Here is a 21,927-nt window from a genome sequence, read left to right as displayed (position 1 = left end):
GGAGGCCAGAAGAGGGTGCCAGATTCCCTGGGACTGGAGATACTGAAGGTGTGAGCAAATACGTGGATGTTGGAAATAGAAACTGGTCCTCTGAAAAAAAGCATTCAGTTCTCTTAACTGATGTGCTATCTCTCCAGCCCTAACATTTCTTCAGGTGTCTCAACATTCCAAAATGCAAAACCAAATGGTTTTATGTATTCAGGTTTATTTTAAAGACAGGATTTAGAAATGGAGGGTAGATATGGAGTAACTCACCAGGGATGCAGCACAGAGAGACAAAGAGATTAATTAGACATAAACAAGAGTAGTTAAGAGACATGGAGGATGGGCTGAAAGGTTCCAATATTCATCCAATAGCAAGTCCAGAAGAAGATGGAAGTAATGGAGTAATAATTGAAGAGATAACTGCTGAGAATTTTTCCAGCTCTGATGATAAACTGGGATCCAAGTACCTACCAGGACAAATAAAAATAAATCCAAACCCAGGAACATCACAGCAAAGCTATAGAGCACTGATGATAAAGATGAGGTTAAAAGTTCTCGGGCAATAAAAGAGATAATCTGCAAGGGAACTCCAGCTAAACTGCCTGACAGCAGAGGTCTCATTAGTACCAAGGCCAGCTGTAGTGGTTCAGACTGTAACTCTAGCTCTCAGGAGGCAGGAGGAGGAGGATTTAGAATTTGTGGCCCGTCTAGGTTACATGGAAGAGCGTGTTTCAAGCAATCCAGTGCATCAAAGGGGAGGTGAGAAACCAGACATGTATACTTACCCTGAATGAGGACAAAATGAGTAAACGTCTAAAAAAAGAATGGGCAAGATATCCTACACTCTTACTAAAAAAAGTTTGAAAAGATGTCCCTCATCAAGAGCAAAAAAAAATTTTTTTGAATGGGGACATAAACGGTATAGGACCAAAGAAATGACACTGGGGCTGGGTGTGGTGGCAAATATACATAATGTCAGCATTTGGCAGGCTGAGACAAGCAGACTAGAGGCCGGTTTGGGTTACACAAAAGGAGTAAGTCTCAAAACAATGATACTGGATATAGAAATGAATATAATGAGTCAATAAATATGATTTGCTTTCAACTGCAAAGAAAACAACTAATTACTGTATGTTGAAAAATATGAAAACTTTCAACAACAGAATTCAACACTGTTGGCAGAGTTAATAGGAATACAGTATAGAAAACTGATAAATTTTTTTAATGTAAAAGAAAAGAATCACTAAACTGAAAATAATCTAATCTGTACTAAGATCAGCAGGAGAGTGAAGGAAGATTCAAACAGCTGGATGGTGCAGCTCACAGCTGGAAGCCTTTCATTTGGCATGCAGAGAGGCAGGAGGACTCGCCAGGCTATACAATGGCATCCTATCTCAAGAATCAAAAGGAAGCCGGATAGCGGTGGCATACACCTTTAATTGTAGCACTTGGGAGACAGAGGCAGGCAGATCTCTGTGAGTTCAAGGCCAGCCTCGTCTACAGAGTGAGTTCCAGGACAGCTAGGAATATTATACAGAGAAACCCTATCTTGAAAAAAAAAATCAAAACCAAAAAAGGGGCAGGGGAGACAAAGGGGTAAGATAAACAGCTATTGTTCCAATTTCTAAAGAATGCAGCAAGTAAAGATTTAATAGCTTTCATTTCTAAGCCTACCAACGATCTGTAGAATTAAAGGCATGTTTATTATGTGTTGAAAGACTGACAAAAAGAATTAGTATAAATTTACTAAGTTTTAACAGTCTAGCATTTTCCCTCTTTAGTTCATTTTGATTTCTTAAAATGTTTTAAAATATTTAATAGACAAAAATGTTTAAGTAAAGATTAAAGGGGGATTCTACCCACTAATATTTTTTACATTTGTGTTGTTAATGGGTATGTGTGCATTATTATGGCAAATGAAAAATAACTGAGAGAATAGCCCTGTATTACTATCTTGAAAATAAGAGGGAAATAAAGCCCTAGACAAGACTACCTGAGAGGTTTTATACAAATACACAGCAGGCTTGGTTTGATAAAGAGGATATTTTAGCATATGTTCTGAGAACCAGTGGTACAAATTAAATAAACTCTCAGGCCAGAAGATCAGACCAATGCTTATGGGGAGACAGGCACAAACAACACATTGTTGAGTGCATGCTATATTACAAGGAGAATATCCCTTTTCTCTCTAGGAACATTGGTGATTTGGAATGCATCTAATACAGGGAGCTCAAAACAACCAATCATAGAGCAAAGGATTACCAGTCTACAATCCTCTTCACCAAAGCAACTAGGAAACAAGAAGGACTCTAAGGGAAAAATGCATGGACCCCAGAGAATGGGAAGGGGCAGGATCTCCTGAGATAATTGGGAGCATGAGGGTAGGGGAAAGGGAGCTGGCAGAATGAGAGGAGAAGAGCAGGGGAGAGGAGGAAATGGAGGACCAGAAATGTTGAGTTGAGGAAGAATAGAGGAGAGCAGGATGAGAGATACCATAACAGAGGGAGTTATAGGTCCGAGGAGAGATCTGGCACTAGGGAGATTTCCAGAGATCTACAAGGATGAAACAAACTGGCAATCCAGGCAATGGTGAAGAGGATCATCTAAATTTTCTTCCCCTATAATGAGACTGATGACTACTTTTTATGCCATCCTAGAGCCCTCATCCAGTGGCTGATGGAAGCAGAGGCAGACACCCACAGCTAAACACTGAACTGAACTCTGGAACCTAGTTGCAGAGAGGGAGGAATAAAGATCAAAGGGGTCAGTACCAGGCTGGTGAAACCCACAGAAACAGCTGGCCTGAACAAGGGGGAGCACACAGACCCCAGACTGCTGTCTGGGAGGCCAGCACAGTACTGATCCAGACCCCTGAACATGGAGGTCAATGAGGAGGCTTCCGCATTCTAGGGGGCTCCTGGTAGTGGATTAGTATTTTTCCCTGGTGTAAGAAGGGACTTTGAGAGCCCATCCCATGTGAAGGGATGCACTCTCGGCCTTGACACATCAGGGAGGGCCTAGGCCCGACCCAGGATGATGTGGTGGACTTTGGGGAGCCCCGTTGTGGGCCCTACCCTGCCTGGGGAGTATAGGTTGGATGGGGTGGGGGGCAGGTGGGGCACTGGAGGGAGGGTTGGGGGGAAGCAGGGAGAGGGAGAAGGGATTGACATGTGAAACAAGCTTGTTTCTAATTTAAACTAATAAAAAAATTCCAAAAAAAAAATAAGCACGTGAGTGATGCCAGAGCATGAGGCAGTTTGAACTGGATGAAGAAGACCCAGATAAACTGAGAGATCCCTCCTAGCATTTGAGACCTCCAGATGACCTAGGCCCATTGCTAAGATGTCAGGAAGAAAATGTTTGAAACTGGGTGTGGAGGCACATGCCTATAACCCCATCATTCAGGAGGTAAAGGCAGGAGAATCAGAAGGTCTAGTTCATTCATCATTAGCTGCATAGCAAATTTGAGGCTGCTGGAGATACACAATGCCCTGTCTCAAAAAATAAAAAAAGCCAACAGCTTGGAATTCTATCTTTTCAATAATAAATAACTCTGGAATTCTATCTGTTCAATAGAAAACAGAGACAAGAGGGAGATTTCACACTGGGTGAAAAGACTAGGTGACCCCTGTCCTTCAGGACTTTTCCAGTTCTAAAATACCTAAAATTCTGTCTCTCATACAAGGGCAAAGAAAGCATATTAATACTACTACAGCTGCTGCAACGATTATGGTAACCCCAAAAGCTTCCATTTTTTAATGTGAACAGTACTGCCCTGAGCATTCTCCAGGTGCCTTTGTGTAAAGAAGAGGGGTGAGAGATTGTTGTGGATACAGTTCAGTCATAGGGTATTCACTTAGCAGGTTCAAGTCCCTCAACTCAACCACCAGTGCTATGAAGAAGTGGGCTGTAGGCCTACCTGCTGAGGAAATATTTTAACTATGACTAGACATCTAATCTCTTGACCAAATTAGCCTCGGGTAGCCGGCTATCAGTACTCCACTGTTAATTATATAGGGTTAGGAGTGGAGCTCGGTGACAGACACCTCTTAGTACACATGAGGCTCTAGAATCTATCACAAGACATGTGTCTGATTTTACAAACAACATATTGCTTCTGTGACTTTAAACAAATGTTTTGATCTTTGTTTCTGTTTGTGATATGGAGCCTGGATCTATGTTCAGCTGGAGCCTTGAGAATGTTAGGCAAAGGACTTTGTTACTGAGCTCTACACCAACTCCTTTAACATCTTTTGTACAAACCTATCATGTCCTACAAATTTAGATGGACATAGTCCTTTGATAATTTGCAAATGTGTCTGAAACAGATGTTTCCCGGGAGATACAAGTGAGGAGAGTTGCTCTGCCTTTCTGTGCCCAATGATTCACTATATAACACTGGTCCATTTTAGTTACTAAACAGAAATGGTTAAGCTGAAAGAAGAGCTAGAGTCAGCATTACACTTGAAAATGTTAGGTTTTACAACAGGAAAATAATATTCCCAAGGTGACAAAAACCAATTGGTACCAACAACTGAGAAGACGGTATAATCTTCTCTCGTGGAAGTCTTAACTCCTACTTTACCTCAAGGTTCTTCCTACCCAATCGAAGGCCAAAAGTGGAAATTTTGAGTCCTATATATTAAAATGTATGGGAAAAATTTTAGAAAACATGGCAATTTTTCCAAGTGTGGTGGCTCATATAATTGCAAAAGGAGAAAGACTGCCATAAGTTCAAGGCCAATTTAAAGGACACTAGAGATTCTTGACCAGCCAGGGATACAAGATAAGATGCTGCCTCAAAAGAATACCTCCCCCAGAATGCATGACAATTTTCATTAAATGTGAATATATGTCATATCATCTGTACTGATTGAAAAGAACTTACTTCCAATGCATAATACACAGGTTTGTCTCTGCCAAGTTTATAAGCCACAGTGGTCAGAAGGCCATGTTCAGAAAATACACACTATAGAAGAGAAAAACAAAGATTTTAATGTGGAAAAAATTTAAAGGATAGTAGTATAAAGCCATTTTTCTTTTGAGACAAGGTTTTACTGTGTAGTCCTGGCTAGCCTAGAACTAACGAGGCTCGCCTTGAACTCAGAGATATGCCTGCCTCTGCCTCCCAAGTACTGGAATTAAATGCATGTACCACCCTATCCAGCTTCAGTGTGAAAACATTTTTAAAGTTATAATAGAATATTGATTCATAATAATTCTATTAATAAAATAATAATTATTAAAACTGTCTTAATCATAGGTAATAACAAGACTGCTAAAACATTATTACTTATTTCTAATTAGATTTCACTAAGAATCTGACATGATACTAAAACTAGAATTTCCATTAATACAAAAGAATACTAAGAAATTTAAAAAGCATAGAAGGCTTCTTATTAGAATCACTCCATTTCATGATTTTCATCATTTCTATTGAACCAAGTTAAATCATGATACAGATTAAGTAAAAGCTAAATACCCCAAAAGCACACTATTAATGAATTAGATCCCAGCATTATGTATATGAATGAAAGAAGACTTTTATCAATGTGAATTTAGAAGAAAACCAACCTTATGGCCTGTGTTACACAATAAGAAGCAACCTGTTCCATACCTATGGGTGGAGGAAGAAAAAACAGCATGACAATTCTATCAACAGCAAAATCTTAGTACTACCAATGATCAAAACTCATATTTCACTTAGTACAATAAAAGTCATTTCATGAAGGCTTTTTAAAAGTGTTGAAAGCTATCAAACATCATACACTAAATACTCTTAAAAGGAGTGTTTTTTATTATAAAATCAATCTAGAAGGAAATACATTGAGATTAATTAATGGGGAAAATGCATTTAGTCAGTCATAGGCCAAGGGTGTGTTTGTAAAATATGATTGAATTCGAATAAATTCTACATTCAGTTAAGTCACTACCAATCCACATGGGGTAAAATATCATGACTAGCGGCCATTTAGCAATAGTTGGCCAGCTTAGCTCTATCACTCTTAACAGCTATGGAATGAGAAACACCACTATGTTCTGGGTAGGGGGGATGAAAGTATGAACATGGAATAGCAGAAATTGAAAAGTAGGACAGAAGTGACAAACAAGGAAGGAAAAGCTATTTAAGGCTTACTGCTCTCATTTTCTCTGCAGGATAATGTATTCCAAAGGTGCTGGGATACCCAAAAACAGAACTCAACACTGTTGATATGGAAGAACTGAACTTAGTTTGTGGCAGTTTATCAGTATAAGCTCTGGACTCTGCCTCAAGACTGTCACCTGAACATAACTAGATATTTTTGACTTGTGTGTACAAGACTAGTTGCTAACCCCAACTGATTCTTATAATGGTCACAGAGAAACAGGTTTCTTATGTGTTGTTTTTGTTCCTAGTTTTGGGGTTTTGTGTTTTGTTTGTTTGTTTGTTTTGTTTTGTTTTTGAGACAGGGTTTCTCTGTGTAGCTCCACCTGTCTTGGAACTCACTTTATAGAACAGGCTGGCCTCAAACTGAAGATACAACTGCCTGTGCTTCCCAAGTGCTGGAATTGAAGGCATGTGACAACTCACCTAATAAATTTATGTTTTTAAAAGGCAAATGGACTGGAGAGATGGCCGAGCAGTTAAGAGTATTTGTTGCTCTTGCAGAGGACCCAGGTTCCATTCCCAGCACCCACACAGTAGTGCACAACCATCTAAAACTCCAGTCCCAAGTTAGCTGATGCTCGTTTTGACTTCCACGTGTACCAAGCACACATGTGGTACACAGGCATACATGTAGGTAAAACACTGACATAAAACAACTTATACTTAACTCACTCCACATTTCCCTGTGTGTACAATACATAACTTAGCAGTACCACAAACATGTCCTAAACACGAATTGTTTTACTGGATTTGTTCCTTACTTTGGCTAATCCTAACCTTCTGTCCCGGGGTCTTTTCCCTTGACTACAGTGCCTGTGTATCCATGTAGTTTTCCTTTCTGTCCCCATCCCCTGAGTCTGTAGTATCAGGATATAGTGGTTTATACCACAGGTTCTTGGCCTCTAGCTTCAGCTTGCTTTGACCCAAGACTGTCATCATATTAACTGGCAACTCCAGTCACACCTAAACACCAGCTCATAAAATGTTCAGAAGTTATTCATACCCTATCAAAGAGGGGGGAAAAAGCAAAAAAAAAAAAAAACAAAAATTCAAGCAAAACAAAAGGAAAAATCTTGGCTTATGGTTTATGGTGTGAATGAAATACCTCTCACTGGCTTATGATTTAGACATTTGGTCCTCAGGTAGCAATGCTATTTTGGGAAGTTGTGGATGCTTTGGGAGGTAGGGCCTAGCTAGAGGATATATGTCATTGAATATACACCTTGGGAGGTTATACTAAGTCCTCAATCTACTGTCCTGTTTCTTCCTGCTGTCTGCCATGATGGGAATTTCTCCAATACATGGTCTTGCCACTCACTACATTGTTCTTCTAAATATCACCCGCCTCCACAGCCCTGGTTTGCTTTTTATGCTGAGTAGCTCAGGCTGATGTGGAACTCACTATTTAGCCCATACTACCTCCCAATTACCTGGAATACATCTCAGAGCCACTAGGCTCATAGTCTCATACTTTTAGCATTTTCCCAGCCTAAGGTTCTCTACATTCTCTATAGTAAATCTTCCTATTTGTATCCTTGGTAAGTGTCTCCTGCAGTCTCCAGTATTGCTCATTCTCTAAAGCATCTCACTACCAGCATAGTGTTTTTATTTTATAGTACTGGGATCAAGTCCAGGGTATTGTGAATGCCAGGCAAGTTCTCCACCACTGAGCCCATGCACATAATCATTTATGACTTTTCCGGTCTCACTTTGAAAGCCAATAGCATTACTTCAAAGTTTATATCATGCAACCTCTAGTTCATACACCATTAACTGGATACCTGTATTGTCTCCTCTCAGGATAAGAAGTGTGAGATCAAGATCTTAGGATTTGCTATTTTCCTTTTCAAACCTGGCAGTGACTACATAGGTACTCAAACAATAACTAATTTTAATTAATGATTTATGGACTTGGCTGACAATGGGAAAGAGAGAAATGAACAGAAGAGGGAGAAATGAAGGATATTTCACTGTGTTCCCAATATGTACTGTATATTGTGCTAGGTAATGGGCATAGAGAGATGGCATCTGATTTACTAGCACTAGTGTTCCTGGCAGAGGAGGAAAGGGAAACAGCCTAGTTTTCTATGACTCCTGATTCAGTTGCTGGAACCCTGATTCAAAGAAAATGTTTCCACACTTCTGTTAACTCAAGTGTTCCTTCATGACCTGAGGTCATCACAGCCTACAAAGAATTTCCATATATCCTCTTCCCATCAATCTTTCATTCAAATAAGGCTACCCACTCCCATGAGTGTGGCTGGCCCTGCTGAACAGCATCTACTTTAGGACTGCTAGATACTTCATCATTTGCAGAGAAATAAATGACTTAATCACCTAAGTCAAAAATAAAGAAGTCATCATGGTAGCTCATGTCTGCAATCCCATCATTATTATCCCAGAACTAGCAAGATGGGGACAGGAGTATCATAGCAAGTCCAAGGATAGATTGAGCTACCTGAGACTTTGTCTGAAAAACAACCCAACTTACCAATAAACAAAATATTGATGAGAAGGTATAGTGATATACGCTTATAATCTGAACACATGGGAAACTGAGGCAGAAGGATGAATAAGTTTCATGGCAGGATGAGATGCACAGCAAGCTTCAGACAAACCAGACTACACAGCAAGACCCTGTCTCCAAAAATCCAACAAAAATAAAACAAAACAACAACAAAATAAAAAAAAAAACAAATCCAAACCAATTAATGAAAACCCTTGATGACAGAATTAGTAAAACCCCATTAGAAGAACCATTAAAGATAGTCTTTAGTTTATGGAAATATTTTCTTTTCTTTTTTATTTTTTGGTTTTTCGAGACAGGATTTCTCTGTGTAGCTTTGGAGCCTATCCTGGCACTCGCTCTGGAGACCACACTGGCCTCGAACTCACAGAGATCTGCCTGCCTCTGCCTCTCGAGTGCTGAGATTAAAGGTGTGTGCCACCAACGCCCGGCTGGAAATATTTACTATACAGAACAGTCAGTAAAGCTTAGAGCCCACAGCTAAGGAATACAATGAATTAAGGTACAAATATTATACCTTCAATTTACTAGATTTGTAACATTACACAAATTATTCTCTCTAAATCTTAGTTACATGACATGAAAGAGGAATAATAGCATTCCCATATAATAAGATTTATGTGGATTGAGTAATATCTCAAGTTTATGGACCATTCCATATAACACAATAGCCATTGTCTGAGAATGTGTTATAATTGTCACTATTATTTCAGCTCTTGGGATATATTCTTTCTGCCATTCAATATATGTAATGGAGAGGCACTATCTTTAATAAAAGAAATTAAGAGAAAAATAATAGGTGGAAAATATTATTGAGGCTTCATTTCTTTCATTCTTTCTGTTCATCAGTGGAGATACTTCACATGAGGGAGAAAGCATCATGTCAAGAAAATGGCATTAAATATCCCATAAAATTATACTTTGAGATTGGTTACAGGTAGAAAACCTGAGCAGGATAATATGCTGAAAATTATAACTTTTTTACAGCTTTTCCTCATTTCTTTACAACCCCACCAATCTAGCTTTTTAAAAAGGAGCGAATGTAGCTCTGGGGTGAACAACAAAACAAAGACCTGGAATGTGGGGAACCAAGACAGAAAGATCCCCATGAATTTCTGTCCAGTCATAAGGTACCTAGTGTGAGTTTCAGGCCCATCTCAAAAACACCAAAACCAAATTAAAAATAAAAGACAAAAACAGAACTGGAGGTATAGCTAACTTGGCAGAATGCTAGCCTAACATGCATGAGGTCCTAGCTTTAATCCCCAGAACTGCATAAAACTGGGTGTTATGGTAGATGCCTGTAAATCCAGTACTTGAAAACTTAAGACAGAGGATCAGGAGTTTCAGCGTGGCCTGGGCTATATAAGACCCAAGGCAGAGAGAAAGTGGGAGAAAGGAGGAGAGAGGGAAAAACAGATTGTAAAAATAATGTGTATGTCCAGACTGAAGTGACTGAAGTACTGCATTTTGGCTGAATTTCAAACACATTTCCTCCCTTAAAGCACCAGGGGAGACAAGTAAACAAAACACTGCTCTTTTTTTTTTGTTTTTTGTTTTTTTGGTTTTTCGAGACAGGGTTTCTCTGTGTAGCTTTGGAGCCTATCCTGGCATTTACTCTGGAGACCAGGCTGGCCTCGAACTCACAGAGATCCGCCTGCCTCTGCCTCCCGAGTGCTGCGATTAAAGGCGTGCACCACCAACGCCCGGCTAAAACATTGCTTTTAAAGCTGGTTTCTTAAACTCACGTGTTTTTGGCCTGTCCATCCTGGAAGCACATTTGTCCCACTAAAGCAGCAGACTGGTCCCCCAAACACTGAAATGATAAACGACAATATAAAAATACTGAGCCATAGGTTTATATTTGTGTATTCTAATTATCAAGGAGTGAAAAATCTATGCCTTATATGTCCTCCTATTGGCATGTCCCTCATTTGTTAATCAATATAAAAGTCATAAGAAGGGAGAGTTAAAATTCACTTTCCTCCCTTCCTCCCTTCCTCCCTTCCTCCCTTCCTCCCTTCCTCCCTCCCTCCCTCCCTCCCTCCCTCCCTCCCTCCCTCCCTCCCTCCTTCTCTCCCTCCTTCTCTCTCTCTCTCTCTCTTCCTTCTTTTCTTGAAACATAATCTCATATAACCCAGGCTAGCCTCCAACTCATTATGTGGCTGAGGCTAGACTTAGAGTTAGGACCCCAAAGTTTTGGGCTTGCATTGAATCGCCACACCAGGCTTAGATTTCCCTCAAAAGATTTTCAGTGACCCACAGTATGTCACAAAAGAACAAGTGGCCAGTACTGCCACTCTTTCTTGTCCTTCCCAGTTCAAGAACAGGCAGAAGGATTAAGACAGAGGAGGGAAGCTATAACAGTGTAGGATAGAGGTGGAGGTAGGGATCGGGTTTATAACAGGAACACATTTGGTCCTGATACTTACCCCAGATATTGGCACACCTTCCAAGGCCCCAGCTTTCTGATAAAATTTTTAATAAGGATTAGGAACAGTCATAACATTTTGACTCTACTAACATAACTGTTATAGGAATGAACAAGAAGAGCAACATGCCAAAGGGTTTGAGCAGACAAGACAAAGCAAGTGTTTCAACTACATGAGCAGGACGGAGACAGAGACTAGAAAGATTCGTTGAAATGACAAGAAGAGACATGGCATTGGAAAAGGAACATAAAACAACGGACTAGCAGTCAGGAGACACGGGCTCTACTCCTGGTTAGTTAGGGTTAGGCCACAAGCAGGCTGCTGAACCGCTCTACACAACTTATTTATTTACAAAGTGACAACTGGACTGTGTGATTTCAGATCAAAGTTAGTGCTTTGATATCACTGCTGCTATTATGAAGCAAGCAACATATTTTTAAATAACTATCAAACTAGCATGGAACATAGTTTCCGGAAGGCTGTGTTTTGTATTGCATCAACTCTTCTTTCCATGGAAACTGCTTTTAAGAACCAAGAGTGCTTGGATTTCAGATATTTGTTCAGAGAAAGTTAAATTTAGACAAGTAACAGTTAATTTATGAGTGATTTTTTTATTCCAATCAGTATGGCCAGCAAGAAGCAAAGTGAGATTTTAGTGGCTGGTTGCCAAAACTTTATAGTTTTTGAAAAAAAACATATTACAGGGCTGAGGATACATCACAGTGCTACAGCTAGCTATTGTCTAGAACATGCTGGGCTGCAGGTCTGGTTCCATGGGCCACCGCAGGGAAAACAACATGACAGAGCAATTTGTACTGATATTAAGGATTTAGAGAAATTAAGGAATGTGATCCCTCAAGTAAGGATGATATACTGGAAAGAACACTTTGCCTACCATTTGTTAGCAAATGGCCCCGGGACCTGTAGTAACACTAGTATCCTCCTCATGTATCTTTGCCAGTAGGAAACAACATATACATATATGGAGACATATGGAAGCCCTTATCAAAATAGAAAATGCCCTCTAGATTCTTACTATTACGTTCCTTCTTTCATGCTGTCTGGTCAATTAGAGACTGGCTATTCTTTAAGGTTCGACTTTCGGTGCCAGGAACCAAACCCAGCGCCTACTGAAAAGTAAGCAAGTCCTCTACAACTGAGCTACACTCCCTGAATAAGACTTGATATTTGTTGTATATATTCTTTGAAAATGAGCCTGGATAGTAAGAAAGGTTAGACTAGATAAAAGACTTAAATGTGATCATCAGGAAACCTAGAGGCTTTCTATCTTGGTACTTTATTATAAGAAGTCTGCTTATACTTCCAAAATTATCAAAGTTTTAAAACAGTCTAAGGAATGTTCAGGCATGTAAAGCGCTCTGTTTTCTTTATGGGAAGAGGCTTCTGGAGGATTCCAGGAGGGTCCTCTGAGGAAACATGCAGAAAAAGTGACAGTGCATTTCCAACTAACTGGTCTGAAACATTGGACAAGATATTATAAGAGATAGACACATAGGATATTTAAAAGCCATTTCTATTTCCCTACTATGCTAAAGGCCACAGTACATCACAACTGTACTTTGCAATAAGTAGTATCCAAATCTCTGGAAAACTTCCCCAGAATTTTAGAAACCTTTATTTTAATCTTAGGAAAAATAAATAAACAAGGTTCTGCTTCCTTTAAAAGATGAAATATGACTATAGCTTATAATATTTTGTAAGGTTATACAAATTCTAGGTACATTTGTTTAGTGAATGGACTTGTGCTTGTCTGAAAATAAATGGAAATGCACTGTATCTTTTTTAAACGAATGGGTAGCATAATTGGTGGGTAGCCTACTCACCAGACTATGAGAGATTTTCTATAGTCAGCAAGGGGGAGAGAGGGGGACAGAAGCATAATATTTTAAGTGCAAGAGAAAACTAGGTCAATGAAATGTTTTCTTTCTATCATTCTCTGAAGCTATTTCAAAAATAGCCTTTTGCTCTGACCCAAGTGAGTTTGTGATCATTATGAAACTACGAAAGCACTATAGATAAGCAGTTACAATGCCTGCCTTCAGCAATTCCACATTGCCTTAAAAATTCTTGCTCAAGCATTAGCTAGAGCATCTGGCATTCAATTCTATTTTTATTAACTGTGTGATTTGAGTTCCTAATATTTTTCATGAAATGGCTAGTTTTGAAGCTTCCTTAAACTTAATTCCTAAGTTTTACCATGAATTTCAAATTTGTGTGCTTAAATACCAGTTCAAACCCTCTTGAAGGTTTCTATTCCTGATACTTAGTCACAGATTTTCAGTGATGCTAAGCACACTTACTTTTCTTCCTCTAGGTTTCAGTAAAATGTGCATTATGGAAATTGCCTTAATAAGCAACCTAATTTAGAAACAGACTCTTTGCTTTCAGTTTCTTTGTCAAATTGTTCCAAACTGACAAAGAATGAAATATATAACGATGGTTCAGCCATTAAAAGGGATTAACTAGAAAAAAGAACACTAAAAAAAAGATGTGACTAGAACCTGCTCTAAATTAAAAGCAGACATCACAGCTACTACATTTATATGGAAGGATAAACTGGCCTAAATATTCCCATACTACTGTTGAGAGTTAGGTTAATGATAATACTTAAAATATTAATATTTAAAACACAAAAACAATATTACTGAAAGAAAAGCCAACTCAAGTTTATAAATAGAAAATCAATTGGTAGTAAGCACTCTGAAGTTTTTTAGTTATAAAGCCACTTAAAAACATTAAATCCATATTTTATATACTATGGACATTCACAGAGAAAGTCCCAAATCCCAAGCTATAAAACATAATAAAGTTGACTGTTAAATCCTAAATGGCAAAGGTCTTTCTTTTTTTTTTAATAAAATCCCCTCCTCCGAGTATTTATTTTACCATTAGGCCATAGATCTCAGAAGAACTCCGGACATTGGGAAGAATTTCCATTGGAATTTCAAAAAACCTGAAAAATAATAGCTTTTGGTATATAACACCATTTTTAATAAACATGTAAAAATATTTTAAACACAAATAATTAGAAAATAGGTATATCTGAGCATAGAATCCAATGGTGGTAAACATATTAGCCAAGAGAACATAGTTGTATGTTTGGGTACTTAACAGTCCAACCTTAAACAACCAAATCATTACACATTGTGAAGAATACTCAGGAAGCAAATCACTTTTCTAAAAGAAGCTAGTCCAAAAAGAATAATTAATATGACCTTTTGATTCTATGTGCTACAGCTATGGTTGATGAGATGGCTCAGTAGGTAAAGGCACTTAGCACCAAACCTAATGGCCAGAGTTTGATTCATGGAACCCAAGGGGAGGCGAAAACTGACTCCTACCGGTACCTTCTGGCCTACATACACACACCATAGCACGTGTGTCCTTGAATGTGAGTGTATACACTCACACCTAATATATAAAGTTAAACCACACAGACGGTGAAGACAAGGGAAAAAAGGCCCTCCCCCCTTGACACTGCCAACTGCAGGTGTTGAGGAGTCGACCCTCCCGCTTGCTAGCTTCAGCACTTGGGAAAGTTGGCCCTGCACCTCAAATGGACAGCATAGTAAAGCTGACCCTGTTGACAGGGGTGCAGGTAAACAGGTCTGCTTGGGAGCCAGGGAGATCTGGCCCTGCTCCTCATTTGTCATATGGTGGTATGGGCCAGAGAGAGATCCCCTGATGTCCTCCTGTATGCTGTGTGTGTTTCTCTTATTGGTTGATGAATAAAGCCAATGGACAGGCAGGATGTAGCCAGGCAGGAAGTATAGGTGTGGCTACCAGACTAGGAGAATTCTGGGAAGAAGAGAGAGACACCATGTAGCTACCAGGAAGTTAGGACACCCGGGATATTCTCCATTAAGCCAAGACTATGTGAAGACACATAAATTAATAGAAATTGGTTAATAATTAAGAGAGAGCTAGCCAATAAGGAGCCTGAGCCATCGGCCAAACAATTTATAGTTAATATTAGCCTCTGTGTGTTTATTTGAGACTAAATGGATACAGGACTAGACGGGACAGAAACTTCCATTTATAATCCCCAACTACCACCCTCTTGCTGCCTGTGGCAGTTGGGAGAGCTGGCCCTGAGGTTCTAAGACTTAGAGAGCTATTTCTTCCCCTCACCAGCTGCACACTCAGGACAGTGACTCCTGCACCTTGACTGGGCAACACAGTAGAGCTGACCCTGAGGACATAAAATCAGGAGAAACACCCCCACCTCTTTCTCATTGCTGCATAGGATGAACTACCTGGCGAGTGTCTGGGAGTGGCAATACTAGAGAGCTCACCCTGGTGGGAAGGACAGTGTGTGTGTGTGTGTGTGTGTGTCAGGCTGACCAACTCAGCAACCCAGGATCAGAAGCAGGGTTTTGGGTTGGCCCACCCCAATATCCACCCCATCTATGATCTAATGGAGCACATGAAGGAACATGTCCTGCAGACCCAGAGCTGCCAGATCTCCATGACACTGGCCAACAACTGGATATCCAAGAAGGGTCCCAGTATCAGTGATGTAGCAGAAACCAGACAACTCGAGCCAGACCAATGACTCTTTGCAATGAACACTTGCAAGTGAAAACATATGGAGAAAAGGATATAGTTTGACTCTCTGTGTCACACTACAGCTAGCATGATGAGATTTTGTTTTATTTCATGGGGGGGTACAAAGGCAGAGGGTGTATATGAAGGGATGAAGAGATGAATGAGATAGAGACGCATGATGTGAAAGCCATAAAGAATAAATGGAAAATTAAAAAACAAGACCCACACACAATAGAAGCTGTGTGTAATCCCAGAAGTAGTGAAGCTGACACAGACGAAATCAGCACAAATTCAAAATTAGCCAGGGACAAAAAAAATGCCTCCTCAAACAAAACAAAAACCCACATACAATTACAGACTTGCATACTGTTGTTGGAATATAACAATAAATGTTAGTACACAACTACCATCTGCAAACAGTTAAGATTTAGATTCTAAATAAATAATGTATATATAAAGAATGAAGAGGGAAAACTGCATTGAGGCCAAGACATAACTTACTCGCAGAGCTCTTTATCCCATTCCAAAGAATGAATGTTAAAAAGCATCGTTCGACTCGCATTTGTTACATCTGTACAGTGGACACCCCCATGGATTCCTCCTGTCAAACTCTAGACAGAATGAAAGGGACAGGTTAAATCTGTACAAATCTGCAGTTGTATTTATATATCAACAAGGGCGACTATTAGCAGCAGAGCACATAAAACGAATAGAAGAACCAAACATTTCTTTCTTTTTTTTTTTCTAGACAGGGTTTCTCTGTGTAGTTTTGGAGCCTATTCTGGTACTCGCTCTGGAGACCAGGTTGGCCTCGAACTCAGAGAGATCCACCTGCCTCTGCCTCCCGAGTGCTGGGATTAAAGGCATGTGCCACCAATACCCAGCCAGAACCAAACATTTCTATTATTGAGGTTTCAGCAGCATAAAATAGAAATACAATCTGAGCTACACATGTAATTTTAAAATGTCTAGTAGCTGAATATGGAAGATGGCTCATCAAGTAGACACCTGCTGCCAAGCTTGATGGACTTGAGCTAATTCCTGGAACCCACATGGTAGGAGAGACCTGACTCCCACACATTGTCCTCTGGCCTCCATCCACATTTCATGGCAGGCTCTTTCCCCACCCAAATAAATGTAATAAAACAGTAGCTACATTAAAAACCCAAAGAGAAATAGAATTATAACATCTACCTATATTTCCTATGTTTCATCTTATTTAGCAATATATCTAAAATAACATTTGAATGTATAATCAATAGAATATTATTAATACATTTTACTTTCTTATGTGTCTTAAATCTGTAGAATCCGTTATGTATTGTATATTCCCAATATACCATAGTTTAGATTGATGACACTTAAGTATTCACAGCCTCATGTGGCTATTCCATTCAGACAATTCTGTTTAATTTCTGATTAAACAAACATTTGGATTTTAATCTTCTATCCTTGGAAAATTCAGTCTTATCAAATTTACTAGGTGGAACATGACCTCCAAAGGTTTACAGAAACCCTTGTATATTCACTTTTTCTTTTTGAATAGTACACGTTTTAGTACACATCCTGAAAGCAGAGTTTTAAGTTCTCCATAACAGCTTGGGAAGCGATGCTGACTTCCTTGAAATGGAAACAATAAGAGGTAAGAGAACAAAGGTAGATAAACAGCATGCCATGGGGTGTAACCCCAAAATGCCATTCAGCTTTGACACAATTGCTAGAGCCACTCATCCAACTGTAACTGACATACAAGAAAACTGTTGGCCTCTACAAAACAAAAAGTACACATTCCATGGCCAAGTCCAGGGCAGGGTGGAGAAGGCAACTCTTCTAGGAAGTATCCTGAAAGACCTACTGTATGGATTTCATAAATGAAACTAAGGAGAATACTGGCTTGAAGTCCCCTAAATGGCGAAAAGAGATCCTCATATGTTCTTCTTTTGGAAGTATTTGTGGAATTGTGTACTTGGAATTATGTGAGTATGGTTGAAGAAATATTGGCACAAAAGTTTATGATCTTACAGTTGGCTTACTGTTAGAGAGGTTAACTACAGTATTGTTTTGGGGACAAGGCCTATAATAAATGTAACAGGGATAAAAAGGGAGAGAGAAAATGAAGCACAAAAGGACATACACTATAAAGATATACATTATTGGGCTAGAAAGATGGCTCAACAAAGAGAATTGGCTGCTCGGCCAGAGGACCCAGGTTCAATCACCAGCACCCACCCTGGAGCTCACAACTGTATCATCTCCAGTGCCAAGGAATCCGATGCTCTCTTCTGGTTTCAGAGGACACTGCATACATACGGTGCACATATATACATGCAGGCCCATACACACAAAATAATGAAATGATTTTAAAAAATCAAAGATCTACATTGTAAACCAGTTATGGTGGCACACATATTTAATTTCAGCACTTAGGAGGCAGAGTCAGCAAGTTCTAGGTTACCCAAGACTACATAGTGAAATCCTGTCAGAAAGAAAGAGAAACAGAGAGACAGAGATAGACTGGATATGGCTGAATATAGTAAAACATATCTGTATCTCAGGCCTCAGGAGATAGATGTCAGAGGACTGGCATGAGTTCAAGTCTAATAGGCCTACATAGTGAACTGCAGACAAATCAGGTCTATATACTGAGACCCTATCTCAACAAGCCTAAACAGAAAAATAATGTGTCACATAAATATCTAAACTGTTAATAACTACTGACCTGTGTTCAGCTCTGGGCAAACATTTTAATATAAACTTCTTCTATGGTTTAGTTTCATATCCTGGCACGGTTTCACAAGAGAAAGCTACAAAATGTTGACGTGAAGGAGAGATGCTGAGGCATTTTACTATGTGAAACAGTTATTTCTTTTAAGAAAGGGCTAGTGGAAGAAGAGAAGGAAATGATAAGCATGAGAGAAAAGCTACCTAAATTACTTGCCCAAATGATAAGAGTTATAAAGTACGGTAATTAGCTTCTGCTGTCACTCAAATAATAACAAGGAAAGTAAAATGGGAAGTAGACAAAAATGACTCTTAAATGGAGACAGACATTCTGCTGCTTTGAGTAGTTTTACTCAATAATGATGCTAAATAAAAGTCTAAAATGTTGGTCAAAAATAGTAAGTAGGACAATTAAAAAAATACCCCCAAAATGTTCTCTATGCATACATTACATCTAAACATACCCAAATGAGCCATGAATCGATGGTCCCAAAAAGAGCTCTATTTTCTTCCACCGCCTTTTGAACTTTTTTCACATTGTCAAGGAGCCAACGAAGTTTCACTGCACTGAAGTAAGTGCTAAGTGGAAGGCCTGTCTTGGACTAAAACAGTTACGAAGTTCAGTCAGTAAATTACACTTACCATAGTTTAAAACAAAACCTTTAAAGAAGAAAACTCAACAAAATATATACTGGTTAGTAGCTCTAAAGGCAATCCCATAGGCTTTCAAATGAACGTAATTTTCCTATCCCATGGTACAGGAAAACATGCTTATGACCATAGAGCAGAGCGATTATGTTTGCAGTTCAAAAAGTATCTATGTAAACCAGGTAAAGAGAAAACTGACACACCATCTTCTAATTAGATAGTGACAGTGACAGTCTTTTTGCAATAAATTGCTCATCTGTAGCTCCTAAACCAAAATTCTACACCTTATTTTTCTTTTCATGGTAGACTGTGAACTTAACAGTCATAATAGCAATAGCAAGAAAATTATTTTAAACACATAATTTCATAACATACCATGTTTGTGTATGCACACATACACACATACTCAAATATCAGAGCAATACAAGCTTAGTGGAAAATAGAGCTCAATGACATGCCAGATTAAAGCAATAAAGAATTGTTGGACATAAGAAAGGAGCTAGCTAAAGTCAGCAAATACAAGGAATGGAAGAAAAGTGAACTGGGTAAAGGCTAAACATAAAAGTGAAACTCATGTGTGCTCACTGATCTTTGTTGAGAATGGGTGATGATCAATTCTCACTAGCATATTAAATATCAGATTTCTTTATAAAGTTCAAGTAAATGGATTAAGGTGTAATTAAAATAATATAAAATGATACAGTTGTTTCTTCTCCTTCTTATCCTATTCCCTATTCTTATCTTATATAAACATACTTCATGCGAAAACTCAAGTTACAGCTGACGTTATACCAATACATGCCTATAATCTCATCAGTTGAGAGGCAGAGGCAAAAAGATTACTGAGGAGCTGGAGAGATGGCTTGTTAGTTAAAGGTACTGGTTGCTTTTCCAGAGGCCTCAGGTTTGGTTCCCAGTACCCATGTAGTAGCTAACAGCTGTTTGAAACTCAGTCCCTGAGAATTTGATACCCTCTTCTTGCCTCTGTGGGCACCAAGCATTCATGCAGTGCACAGCTAATACATGCAGACAAAATAGCCAGACACATAAAATAAAAGTATAACAGAGGATTGCTGCAAGTTGGAGGCCTGTTTAGTATACACAGTGAGCTCCAAGTCAGCCCAGCTTACACAGTAAGACCCAGTCTCAAAAATTGTTCACACAACATATTATGATCATGGTTCCCTTCTCACAACTCCTCCTAGGTCCTCCCACCCACTCAACTCCATGTGCTTTCTCTCGCTCTCCCCCTCTCTCTAGTAAACAAACATGCAAGCAAACAAAAAAACCCATAAACCGTATTTTTTAAAAAGCAAAGAACAAAAGAAACACAGAGACACCCATACACAGTCCATAAAAACATAAAACTAGAAACCATAATATTCTCAAATATTTTAACTTCATCTGCAAGTTAGAGGGGTAGGGGGGAGGTGGGCTGGGAGAAGGGAAGGGAGGGGGAACTGGGGTTGGTTTGTAAAATGAAAAATCATTTTTTAAAATGAAATTTTAAAAAAATCTTAAGGTTTCCAGCTTTCTTTTGGGTTGTTGGGATCAGAGAGTAGCAACAGTCAGAAATAATGGAAGAAAATAACTTATGGAAATATTATTTGACTTGCAAGGTCATCCCACAGAATATGAGATGTCCTCAAGAAGATCTTGCAAACCTAATAGGCATGCCTTAAAATGATGCAGACAGGGAGCGTGAACGTTGTCTGCAGTAGCAATGCAGAGAAAACTACACAAACCTTGCAGCACAGTGCAGATGGTGGGAGGCAAGGTCATGTAGGGTGACAAAAGAAACAAAAACAGGAATAAATGGGCAAGACAAGCCTCAAACTACTTAGGCAGGGAAGAGAGCAGACCATGGGTTGTCTGCTAGCCTGTTATAATTAATGACATCTTAACAATTAGTTTCTGATCCAAGAACCAATGTGTCCCACTGACAAATAAAAAAGGGGACACAGTTCATTATAAAAAAAAGAAGAACTTTTTGAGTTCTAGAAGAACTTGAACTTGTATTCCTTTTCGTGGGAATAATATTTGTTTTGTTTTTCGCTTTGTTTTGATTTAAAAAAAAAAAACAAAAACAAAAATGGCCTTTGGTGAACGTCTAGAAGGCTATCTGCTTTTTCTTTCTCACTGAATCTTGGTTACCAGAACTCAAAGGAATCAGTACTTTCTTCGGTGGGCTGGATTCTGAAAGTCTGGGTAAATTAAAGAAAGCACCCCTTGGGGAATATGATTTAAGGTATGGGACATAATTTCTACCAGTCTGTCCTCTTGGGGTATTATTATTATTTCATTTCCCCACAGAACAAGAAAGAAAGGTGAAGACTTGATTCGACCACAGTTATCTGAAGAAAATATTCTATAAGCTGAGTAAAATAACCATTGTACCACAAGTTGTAAGACTGAGATCGTCTGGCTCATGAAATCTGTGAACTTTCTTTGGTTGGGAGCCTAGCCGTTAACGACTGAGTGATCTTTCCAGCCCAAAATCTGTAAACTTTTTAAACTACATATTCTTACAGTGTACTTCTGAAGAGATTTCTTACCTTGACAAAGTTATTATTTCCTGGAATTCTTTTACTAAGGTTCTCAACGGTAGACTGGGTTCTTAGGTCAAGCCACACTACAGATCAAAACATAATAATACATATGAACAACTTAATAAAAATGAGAACTTAATGAAATCACTGTCACAGATAGGAGACTGATTAGTTTCCATAAGCAATTAAAATGCTATAGCTTTTAAAGGACAGAAATTAGAAAATGAGGAATGAATAGACATACTGTTAGAAGAAAATGTATTTACAAAGGAGCATTGAAAGCTTTTACACAAAATTACAGACCAAATTCTAGTAATAATACAAACCTTGGGACTTTCATTTTGCATT

At 38.9% G+C, this 21,927-nt stretch overlaps 1 protein-coding gene across 3 annotated transcripts in view; it reads right to left on the bottom strand.

Annotated features, from left to right (window-relative positions):
* Positions 1 to 21,927, bottom strand: part of Gk (glycerol kinase) — a 76,191-nt gene that overhangs the window by 20,508 nt on the left and 33,756 nt on the right. For 2 of the 3 annotated variants that reach the window (XM_027432738.2, XM_035450203.1), the window contains exons 5-13: positions 21,586 to 21,662; positions 18,847 to 18,984; positions 16,163 to 16,272; positions 14,000 to 14,066; positions 12,937 to 12,954; positions 11,093 to 11,128; positions 10,409 to 10,476; positions 5,560 to 5,602; positions 4,874 to 4,954 (exon numbers count right to left, since the gene is read on the bottom strand). In XM_027432738.2, coding sequence (XP_027288539.1) covers positions 4,874 to 4,954; positions 5,560 to 5,602; positions 10,409 to 10,476; positions 11,093 to 11,128; positions 12,937 to 12,954; positions 14,000 to 14,066; positions 16,163 to 16,272; positions 18,847 to 18,984; positions 21,586 to 21,662 — 638 coding nt within the window. The remainder of the gene's footprint in view (positions 1 to 4,873; positions 4,955 to 5,559; positions 5,603 to 10,408; positions 10,477 to 11,092; positions 11,129 to 12,936; positions 12,955 to 13,999; positions 14,067 to 16,162; positions 16,273 to 18,846; positions 18,985 to 21,585; positions 21,663 to 21,927) is intronic. The other variant, XM_027432740.2, reaches the window with a different exon arrangement.

Source organism: Cricetulus griseus, chromosome X (genome assembly GCF_003668045.3).
Source record: "Cricetulus griseus strain 17A/GY chromosome X, alternate assembly CriGri-PICRH-1.0, whole genome shotgun sequence".
In the NCBI taxonomy this organism is placed as follows: Eukaryota; Metazoa; Chordata; class Mammalia; order Rodentia; family Cricetidae; genus Cricetulus; species Cricetulus griseus.
Note: the sequence above shows the minus strand (reverse complement) of the source record. Positions and strands in the feature narration are given on the sequence as shown.